Here is an 11,901-nt window from a genome sequence, read left to right as displayed (position 1 = left end):
TTGCATTGAAAAATATGTTTTTAGCTTTCTTCGGTAATTATAAACAATAAAGGTCTCTTTTCATATTTGTGAAAAGTTGATAGTTTCCGAGTTATAAGCGATTTAAAATCTGAAAAATGCGAAAATATGCATTTACGATGCTTGAAAACTCTTAAGTTGTAATAAAATGACAGATCTTTTTTATTTAAAATGACCCAAAAATGCTAAAAACATATTTTCGCGGGAAAAAAAGGTGATGTTTTGAATTTGTTAAAAAATATATTAAAAAATTTCTGCCCCAAAATTTCGCCCGGCATCTTTCTGCTTTGTTTATAGGGGATATTTTTTAACAAGAATCAACAAAGAAACCGAATCAGAACAGTCAGACACAGGCAGCATAAATCCGGACCCCGGAAGTGCCATAGGTTTTCGAAACGGACCCACAGCTAAACTGATTGGTGACCCTTGATATAGATTATTAACGAATACGAAATGAATGAAATAAACAACGTATTACGAATTTATCGTAATCGTATTTTTAAATTTCTAACGTTATAATTTTATTGTAGTAAGAAAATGCAACATGTTAAAATAGACAGCAGCAGGTAGTAAATTATGTACTCTATATTATAGATCTTAGCATAAACACGTAATTTGTGTCCACCGCTTTAGAAAAGCAATCCGTATAGATTACTAAGGCTACGGCTACACGGGCGCAAAATTGACGCTAGCAGTAGCGGTAAAATTACGGCAGCAGCACAGCTGTTAAAATCTTGGCTCCACGAGAACGACAATTTACAACATGAATAGCGCCGCATCTTCGTTTGTAGTGGCTCCATGCAGGGTCGGCGATAACGGGCTTGCAATGAATGCACTTCAGGCGGGCGCTCCTATTTGAGGGGCTCCAAAATGAGCTTTTTTCTGTATACATGTTAAACAAAATATTGTACTAATTAAAAAAAAAAACCGAAGGGCGTCTATACCAATTTTTCAGACGGGACCTTATGTCCTGGCGCCGGGACCGACTCCACGAGCTTCAGTATGACGCGGCTACGCCCTGCGACCAGTGGTATCTTCTTGTGCGTATTCATACCGATTATAATAATATAGTGCTTATGGATAATCTATCATTTCAACAAAAAGTTGCTTTGATATTGGCATTGCGGTGTCGACGGAGGCTTAAAAAGCAACGAAAATAGTGGATTCATCCTTTACTAGTACATAGAAAGACAGAGGGAAAATTTGTTCTTTTACACAAACTAAAAGAATATCCTGATAAGCTTTTTGAGTATTACAGGATGTCATTATCTTCTTTCAATTTTTTACTACGTGAAATAGTACCTATAGTGAAATAGTAACCATAGTGTTACCCTTCCTTATTAAATTAGATATTTTATTTTTAGCATATAGGCAAAACGCTCGGACAGGTCGATTTTTAAAATAATCATAGTATATTATAGCATCAATGTTTTGAACTTTACGCGATCCCTCTTCAGGTGACAGGCATAAATTTTATTTTTTTAAACGGGAAAGTACATCATGTGACACCTCATTTAAAAGCTTTTGAAATACTGATTACAAAAATGTATAATACTTTAATCCTTTTTGAAAGCGTAGGTGCAAAATTTTGATCGAATTGTTTTTAAATGCATTCATTTTTTTCGAATTATGAGAAGACTAATAAGTATTTTTAAAAAATTTAAACGCAGAATTAAATATTACAGTATTATCGAGGGTGAAAAGGCCCTGAGAACTTCTATAATGTTTATTTTAATAAGTCACAGTGATGAAAAAAGAGAAAATATAGTCTGAACTTTAATTTCAAATATATCATTCAAATGAAACTTATTGATTATTCTAAGGACTTTCTGCCCTCTGCATTAATGTAATCTTTCATTCTGCGTTTAAATTTTTCAAAAATACTTATTGGTTTTCTCAGGATTTGAAAAAAATGAATGTGTTTAAAAAGACTTCGATCGAAATTTTGCGTCTACGGTCTCAAATAGGATTAAAGTATTATCCATTTTTGTAATCAGTATTTCAAAAGCTTTTAAATGAGGTGTCACATTATGTACTTTCCCATTTAAAAAATAGTTATGCCTGTCACTTGAAGAGGGATCGCGTAAAGTTCGAAACATTGATGCTATAATATACTATGACTATTTTAAAAATCGACCTGTCCCAGTGTTTTGCTTACGTGCTAAAATAAATAAGTTAATAAGGGGGGTAACACTTTTTCCAGCGCACTGTATGTATTACATTTTATATTTGATTATCATAAATGCATAAGCATAAGCAATAAAATACTTACAAATTAAAAGCTATTAAAAGGTAATTAGAAGGATTACGATGCCCGGGATTCAATTCGACCATCTAAATATTTTGACCCTTCTTAATTTAGATATATGGAACTCAATTTACCTACGTCCCTGTAAATTACTGTAAAAATAGGTCTGGACCTATCCATCTGCGACATGACCTTGACGATGCGTCTTTTACCGATCTTGAGCGACAATTTACACCATCGTGGAGCCGCCCAGTATTATCGCTGTTGGTTTGATTTATCACTCTTCATTTTACCGCTACTGCTAGCGTCAATTTTGCTCTCGTGGAGCCGTAGCCTAACAAGAATTCTTCCGTGTTGGAACAATACTACACACGTCCTGACACGACAAATTTGTCAGGATGTTCAAATAACGAGGCCACCCGACAAAATCGGTCAGCCTGACTGTCAGGATAACTTATTTTTGTCGTGCGATAGGCCTCCACACGCTCCAACAGTCAGACTTAACTTTATCAGCCCCGACAGTCAGGTGCTTCTGTCAGGGTGTGTGTAGAGCAGGGGTGTCTAACTTGCAATGCCTCAAGGGCCAAAACTAAAACTTTTCATGTTGTCGCGGGCCATGTAATAATTTTGTTACAAGTAATAACAAAATAAAAAGAGGTATAAAAATAATTAAAACAAAAAAGAGTATTATTTCTTTTATTGCTCAACAACTACATTTTTTTATAAACGGAAAATTTATTGATAACACTTTTCAATAATCAAGACAAACATTGCAAAAGCAACGAAAAAGGTGTATCCAATTAGTGTGAGGACTGTGGTCGATCGGCTTCATCCACCAATGAAGAAATGTCCACCTCCAGTTCAGTTGTAGACAGTCTCATAAGATGACGTAAGGAAGAATCGGTAAGGTTGCTTCTGTTTTTGTTTTTTATGTATTTCATGGAAGAAAAGGCACTTTCACATGTATATGTGCTTCCGAACATTGACGTCATTTTCAGTCCAAAATCTCGCAGGTTTGGAAATTTCTCCTTTGACAGTAATTTGAAAAATTCAGGTCCCTTTTCTTGTCTGGTGATTAGGAACATGTCTGCTTGAAGATCACATAACTCAAGCTGTAAGTTGGGTGGTTGATCATCAATGGTTGCTCCAAGAGGGTTATTATAAAGTAGTACACTGCTTTTGAGACTTTCAATTTCTTCAAATCTTGTATTGAATTCATCAATAACTTGTTCCATTTGTGAAATGCAGGATGAAAACTTAATATTTTCCTCACCGTTGAATTCTTCTGCTATTTGCAGACAGCTAGGGAAGTGTGTCAGGTTGTTCTTTTCCAAAGCACGTTTAAACACGTTCAGCTTATTCCGAAATCCGTTTATCAGATCAAATCTGAAACCGTCTGGTTTCTTCCTTGAAGACTCAAGTTTGACATGTTAAGATAATTAGTCAGATCTGTTATAAAAGCTAACTGTCTTAAGAATTCTGGATCCTTAAATATCTATTCCAGTTCAGTTGTGTCAGATGAAACGTACTTGTTGAGGAATGCAGGGATTTCCTTTCTTATGGCAAAAAATCGCTCCATGCACTTTCCGGCACTCAGCCACCTTACATGGTTGTACATTAGCAAGTCTCCACACTCAGCCTCTGTTTCCACTAAAAACTGCTTAAGTTTCCTGTGTAAAAGAGATCGATTTTCACCTCTAATAATATTTATAATCTTAATCACGGTTTGGAAAACTTGATCTTCCTTGAATGATTTTCCACATAAAGCTCCCTGATGTATAATAAAATGAATTATTGGGCAAGTGTCACCATTCTCTCGAAGCAGACCCACTAATCCAATTTTTTTACCTGTCATTGATGAGGCCCCGTCTGTTGCTATGGCTGAACATTTATCAAAGCCTCCAATTCTGTCAACTGTTTTCTTCACAGCCTCATAGATGTCTTTTCCTTTTGTTGTTCCAATAAGAGGACAAATATCAAATGACTCCTCTTTACTGGTAAAATCATCAAAAGTAGTGCGCACAAATATTAACAGCTGACTAACATCGGTTTGATCAGTGCTTTCATCCAAACAAAGTGAGAAATATGAACTTTTTTTAACCAGGCTAAGCATAGATTTTTCTACTTGCTCACCCATAGCAACAATCCTTCTTTGTATGGTTTGATGTGAAAGTGGCACTGATTCAAATTTCTCCGCCATTTTAGAATCACCGAAAGCTTTGGCCATTCAAGTGACACGGCAAGTGACACGGCATAAGATGCAAGCAAAGAATGCGTTTGAGAGTGTAATATTTTACTGAACATACCAGTTTGCTGTTTAAGCTTTTACACCAGCTTTAGCATACCAGCTTGCTCTTCAAATCTGCAACAAGGCACGCCGACTTTCATTTGTGTACGTAGCATACTTATTTTCATGCACTGTTGCGTAATGTCTTCTCACATTATATTCTTTAGGCACTGAAACGACATTCATGCACACTAAGCACTGCAACTTTCCATTATTGTTAGCAATCAAGTAATCACTCTCCCAACTTTTTTTGTAAATTCTGTTCTCACTATCAATTTTCCTTTTTACTGGTTTTACATTCATTATTGTATAAGAGGAATCAAAACAAAGAATTAATCAAGTTCACTATTCACTAGCAACGTAATAGATTAGGCGACTAGCCTACGTGTCAGTAGCACACTGGCACGATGGCGGCTGGCGACGGATGGTAAGCAGTGGGAGGTGTGGCCTGCGTGAACTGTGATGCGCAGTAATCAGTGCAGTTCTCATAGTGGTGGAGGACGATTGTGTTCGTTACACGTCCGCGAAGCGGCACGCGGTAGAGTACTTTTGATGTAAAAATACTGCTAAACCATAGAATATAATTTAAAAAATCTTTTTTCACAGTGGCAGCATTTAAAGAAAATATATGCTTTTCGAAAATCTTACGTGGGCCACAACAAATAGTCTCGCGGGCCGGATGCGGCCCGCGGGCCGCCAGTTGGACAACCCTGGTGTAGACGATTTTAAGTTTTCTTTTTAAGCCGGGAGCAGTCGCGCCGTTAGAAAAATCCAACATTTTATTCTTTTCCCTGATAACGTGATGAAAACTTTTGCATACATAACTTTCCACTCGTAAGTGCCTGGAGGAAGATTTTAGTAATGAGTAGGTATTTTTTTTTATTAAAAAAAATATATATTTTGAATTTTTTATATTTTTTGTCGAATTTATGGCGTTGGTGAAAACTAATTAGCTTTAAAATTGTTGTAAATAGATATTTTTAACAGAACAAGTAAATAAAAAGATTATAAAATAATTTTTTTTTTATTCGTATTTAATCATATTGTTAGATTATTTTTAATCTAATCGCGTGATTGCTTACGTGACAGAAGTGTGCGCGACTGTTCCCGGGTTATTAATTTAAGTTAGACAAAAACTTCTTATACATCTTTACAGATGAGATTAAAGCAGTCGAACCCGCTTATTGGAATAGCCTTCGTGCCAAGCAAAAGTGTAACCGGGATATTCTAATAACCGAACATTGGTGGCTAGTACAAACGTTTCGGGACCTCAAATTTCTATTCCTTAAACCGAGATATTCCTCTAATCGGTATTCTTATAAGCGGGTTCGACTGTATACCACGTTTGGATATTTTATTTAAAAACACTTGTAAATTATCGATTAGTTCCATAGATTATTTCATTCATAGGAGATTCTGACCAATAGAAAGCTACAGAAATCTAAATTAAATTGATAATTTTTGATAATTTCCCGTCGTCAAGTATATTACGTCAGATGCCCTTCGTTGCTATGAAAAAATACATTCAGTGACATTAATGACAATTAATGTTTTAAAAATTATAAAAGTGATGACTTTCAACCGTAAAATATTTATAACAACTGTGTGTTTAATTGTACTAATTTGTACTTACATACATAAATTGCAATCAAATTTTGCTTTTTAACAGTTTTATTCATAAAATAATGGCAACAAATTGCACTAGATCTCTAAAATTAATATAGAATTTTAGAGCTTTTTTGCAATTACTACTGATAATAAATATAATTTACATAACACAAATATAGGTAATATTAATATTTACAATATCCAGAATTGTTTTGAAATGCTTGATTAATTTTAAAGCCGAAACCCACAACCTCCACTGATCAATAAACAACACAACAACACATTAATCGCTATGCATATATCCAAATTGTTCCGAATTTGACGAAACCTTAACGTTGATAACAGCATGGATAGCACCGTGTAACAAACGTCAGGAATGTTGGTAAAGTTTGAATGGTTAGAAATTTCAAACTAGCTCTTGTATAAGTAGCTGACAGAGCTAACTAACTAAACCTGTTACTGGAATTAGAGTTTATACCGGATGCATCTCTCAGTCAACCAATTTACAGCCCTGCATCCCTTCTGAACATTTATCAATAGACCAGGAAGCATTATGCAATTAGTCAAAGCTTCACTGCCTCTATTTTAATTAGAAAATGACAAAACTGTTTATTACAGTGTAGTTAAGTTTTGGTGTAAAATTGGTAATGGTTATAAATTGTGACTACATTTTTAATATTTTCTATATTGGAAATCAAAGCAAATGTAGACCAAACTAAAAAAAATTAAGACACGCATTGAAAAAGCACGTGCATCATTCAATAAACTTAAAAAGTTTCTTTGTTGTCGGGATATAAGGTTAGAACTACGCCTAAGGACGCTTCGATGTTACGTGTTCTCTACCCTTCTTTATGGCTTGGAAGCGTAGACATTGAAACAAGTCCATTTGAATAAGTTGGCCGCCTTTGAATTTTGGTGTTACAGAAGAATCCTACGAATATCATGAATTCAAAGAATGTCGAACGTGGAAGTAACTAGAAGAATAGGAAACCAACCGGAAATAATTGTAACTATCAAAAGACGAAAACTTGAGTACTTGGGACATGTGATGAGAGGGCAAAAATACTCATTATTACAACTTATTATGCAAGGCAAAATCCGAGGAAAGCGAAATGTGGAAAGACGAAGAACATTCTGGCTTAAGAACTTACGGGAATGATTCGAATGAAGTAGAGCATAGCTACTTAGAGCGACAGTCAACAGGGTCCGCGTTGCCATGATGATTTCCAACCTTCAATAGAAGATGGAACTTAAAGAAGAAGAATATTGTACATTTGTACGGGTTGTCACTACCGAATGTACTTTTTAAAAAGACCTTTTTAAAGAACAACTAACAAAGTGACAACGTTCTCTCTCTCTCTTTCTTTCTCTCTATCTACCTTTCTCTCTCTTTCTTTTTCCATCTCTCCCTCTTTCTCTGGACACTGCAGCCCAAACCGAGCCGTAGCCTCTTCCAAACTATACCTCCAACCTTTAAGGTCCCACGACCTTCTTCAAGTTGTCAAGTCTAGCAGATTTTGGGCGTCCTCTGGCACTTGATCCTTGTGACAGGATCAAGTGTCACAGGATCCAGAATCACCTTATCCGTTACCTTTCTTTTAATCTTGCGCCCTGTATTTTATTATCTAGGCACTATTAGGTATTATATTATCTTTTTGGCAATCTTTTGGTTTCTATACTCACTACATGGCTATATAGTCCAATAGAAATCTTTGAAGTTTAACGAAGTCTGTCAGTGTGTTTTGAATAGCTATTTTTTTCCACATTGTGTGATTTTGAAGTAGAACACATGGGCGAATGAAAAATAAGCTTTGTCTTCTCTTACTTCTTGAACTCTTCCTTGAATTTTTGGCCATTCTACTCCACTCGTAGGTACTATTTAACTACCAGATATGTAAAATTTTCTATCGTTCCAATATAGTCCTCTAATACATCTGTGTTCGTGATATCTATCTCTTGCCTAAGGAGGATTTTAAATTTTAAAATTTTTCTTCTTTTGGCATCATAACCCTAGATAGGTCTTTACCTGTCTGGCTGTGTCCTTCCATTCAGATCTCTCTTGTGCTGTTCTCATCCATTGTCTTATAATCATGTCCATTTTTCTTTGCTGAGTTCGTCGTTGAGATCCGTCCATTTGTTTCATTAACCATTGTATTCGCAACAATTGAGTTTAGGCTCAACCCCCTATTCCTCGGAGGACCAAGGCTCCCTTCTTCATCAGCCCTGACCTAACCTACCACTGGGGGCTAGTTACCCAATCTCCAGTGGGGTTGCTCAGGTTACCGGTGTATACCAACTTGGAAGTGAAGATAGGAATTGAGTCGGAGAGGCTGAGTGATGCCAGAGGATACGGCATCATATATTGCGCTTCTCTGTCACTTTGCACACCAAATTTTGAAATACTGCCAAAGAATATTATATAGCTCCTAGAAGAAGCTTTTATATGAAACAGAAGGTCACGTTTATAAGCAGGCTTGTTGACGAGGGATGTTGCGGCCGCAGTGCGGGCGGTGGTAGTCCATAGTCGCTGTCAGGTCTATGCACCTCCATGGCACCTACTCCAGTTGGAACGCAAAATCCTATGCTAAAAGGTTACAGGGACTTACCTTTCTATCACAGTATATATTCGTTGATACTGCTAAAGAAATATTTCAATATTTAGACAGTTTAGTTTTCGAGATATTTGGCTGACTTCAAAAATGCCCAATCATAAACAACTCTTAGGCATCCATTGTTTAATGGCGATATGCAAGCAACATAAGCAGGGTTGTTCTTAACAACTTCTAATGAATATTTTGATGAAAAATAATATTTGCAATAAGCCGAGACCACTATGTTCAATCTGTATTTTCTTATACTGTTCGTCCGATATAACTTTTCCCATGAGTCACGATTCATTTTCAAACAAATTAAGTCAAAATATAAAGTGAAACGTACGCCGATGTGTGTAGTATATAGTATACAGTATACAAAATTTATATCCACATTGACGTTCGTTTCACTTTATGTTTTGACTTAATTTGTTTGAAAATGAATCGTGACGCATGGGAAAAGTTATAGCGGACGAACTGTATCTACCATTCGATACATCTATTTCTAGGTAGTTGAAACGTATGACTTGTTCTATTATATTATGTTCATTAACCCGGGAGCAGTCGTGCTCACTTCTGTCACGTCAGTAGTCGCGCGTAGAGAAAAAATCTCACAATACGAATTTAAAACAAATTTCTATTTTATAATATTTTTATTTATTTGTTATGTTAAAAATATCTATTTCTAACAATTTTAAGGCTAATTGGTTCTCACCATCTCACCATTGGTTAATCATTATTTTACATCTGATGTGGCTCTGGACTATGACCATTACCTGAGTCTTTTTGTCGGATATTAACATATGAAGGGTCACTACGAAAAACGATCAATGTCAATTTTGGCCTAAATTAAGATCTGTGCTCCATGTTGTAGAGGTGGTCAGCTAGTTTCGAACTATAAATAGCTACGACAAGGAAAGATTAAGGTTTTTGAGAAAATAGGGAAAATAGATATAAGCTACCACCTCAAACAATTCGAATTTAAACCTTAAAATCATGATTTTACAGAATCTATTAAAAATGAGTATGATCGTTTTTCGCAGTGACCCTTCATATTTAACTTGTTTGCTGATACGTCAAATCTGTAGAAAAGGCACTGGATAGCATCTTCATTTTATGCCATGGTAATTGCATCATCCGCAAAGCAGGGCATACTCAAACCTCGTTTTCTCATTTTTAGCCAATGATAGTTTAATTTACGCTTTCTATAATCTTGTCTATTTACTCTGCATCGTGAGTTGGATAATATCTTTCAGTTATAAACCACCGAACGCTTTTATGAGATTCACAATGCATAGAAAAATATGTCGAACTCGATGGAATTCTCTACTAGTTGCCGTATTATGAAGGTCCGGTCCGTTGTAGATCTATTGATTCTAAATTCTTGTTGTTGTTCTGATACACCTATTGTGTTACTAGTATCTGCAACAAGATTTATGGTAACAATTTCGATGAATATTGGAGTAGATCTGTAATTAAGAAGGGCTGAGTGGATGAAGGAGGTATGTAACAAAAAGTAAGTTTTGAGATATTTGACCCCAAAGTTTTCATTGTAGAACTTTTTTGTAGTTATTGGTTTTCAAATTCTTAAATAATCATACTGTTCTCATGAGTGGTGAAATTAATATGGAAGTTGAGAAAATGTTTAAATATCTGCTAACCAGACAAAAAAAAAGATGTTGTGTACATACCTCGTTCTTCCACAAATATTTTGTATATTTCATCTTTGTCTAAAGGATAAAACAGGTTATATGCATACAATTGAAAATACTGTTGTGTAGATATTCAAAATAATATTTATTTTTAATACGTATACATATTTTAATAACACCAAGGATATCGAAAATTGTCACCCCTTAAGTTTATTCATTATTTTCACGCAAAATAAGCTCATAGAACCACCTGTGTTGTTCTGGAACGAAGGGAAGTTGTTGTGTTAAGTTATCAATTTTCTCTTTTGATAGTGCACCGGTTTTCCTGAAAAGTCTTGGAATGTCAAAATCTTCGGAAAGTGTGGAGGGCTTTTTCAAATTTTTAAAAATATTGACTTTTTTAAAAGGAGTACCATAATCGAAACTCTCCTTGAAGAGGTAGGACCCATAGGTATCTACACGGATCCATTTAATGCCATCACGGAAATATACTTTTTCATTTAGAACATCTTTTTTTCTATTCATCAGTTGCATTTTATTTAGAAGGTTCTCGGTGTCTTTGAAATGATGTTGCATATCAATAACCATATTATTCTTTTTATTGGCAGATGCAATAATTTCACGGTATTGTTGTGGAGTACAAATAGTTTGATGTTTCCTTAATCTTTTTTCAATTCGGCCAAAATCCCGGTCTGAATCCAAGTAGGAATGACCTACTTCAGGAAACTTATGGTCGATTATTTGGAATATTCCTTTTTGTATAAGATACTCATAAACACACACAATTAGGAAATTTTTGTTCTGCCCTGCACACGAATCTGTCCAAATAATTAAATGATTTTTTTGTTTAAGTGCCAGCTCAACTTCAATGGTTCTTAAAAGACAACTAGCGATCTCACTACTACCCCTGCATGCTTGGTCTTCAGTCCATGTACAAAAAATGGTTTTATCAACTTCTTTAGTTATAATATGTATGCCTAAATTATAGAACCACATTTGGCGGAGGTAAAATGCTTTAGAAGTACTGAGTCTAGGCAACGGCATCGTTTGTTGGAGGTCGAATGTCATATATGCAACACCATCTGAATTTTTGGCTAGTTTCCTGTCCATATTCTGAGCCTCAAACGCTGCTTTATAATTTTCAATATGTTCCTCATTTGCAGCACCAGAATCGCAAGTGCTGCAAGTGTCACTTTTCTTCGGGTGTCCAAACGATAAGTTGAATTCATTGTTAAAAATATTGCGGTACGTGCATTCTTTAACTTTAAATCGATTTTGGACTTTGTCTGCATTACATGTATCAATATAAAGTTTATGCATAATAGGAAGCGATAAAAGCGGAGACAGATATTTCTTATGGATATTGCAGTTTCTTGAATAATGAGATAATTCTGAAGGGAAACTTGAAATATGCTGGATTATATAAGCTACAACATCATCTTGAATTTTATTGGGTCTATTTGAGTGTTTTCCTCTTTTGTCTGGTAGAGGAGCAGC

At 35.4% G+C, this 11,901-nt stretch overlaps 1 protein-coding gene across 1 annotated transcript; it reads right to left on the bottom strand.

Moving 5' to 3' along the window:
* Positions 1-3,066: 3,066 nt before the first annotated feature.
* LOC126879284 (general transcription factor II-I repeat domain-containing protein 2B-like) lies at positions 3,067-3,540 on the bottom strand. Its single transcript, XM_050642361.1, has one exon. The coding sequence runs from the start codon at positions 3,499-3,501 to the stop codon at positions 3,067-3,069; it is 435 nt and encodes a 144-aa protein (XP_050498318.1). The 5' UTR covers positions 3,502-3,540.
* Between the last annotated feature and the right edge of the window lie 8,361 nt (positions 3,541-11,901).

Source organism: Diabrotica virgifera, chromosome 1 (assembly GCF_917563875.1).
Source record: "Diabrotica virgifera virgifera chromosome 1, PGI_DIABVI_V3a".
NCBI lineage: Eukaryota > Metazoa > Arthropoda > Insecta > Coleoptera > Chrysomelidae > Diabrotica > Diabrotica virgifera.
This window is presented reverse-complemented; position numbering and strand designations above follow the sequence as displayed.

Excerpts from the sequence above, each read along its gene's own strand:
- LOC126879284 (XM_050642361.1), bottom strand. The coding sequence starts at position 3,501 with ATGGAACAAGTTATTGATGAATTCAATACAAGATTTGAAGAAATTGAA.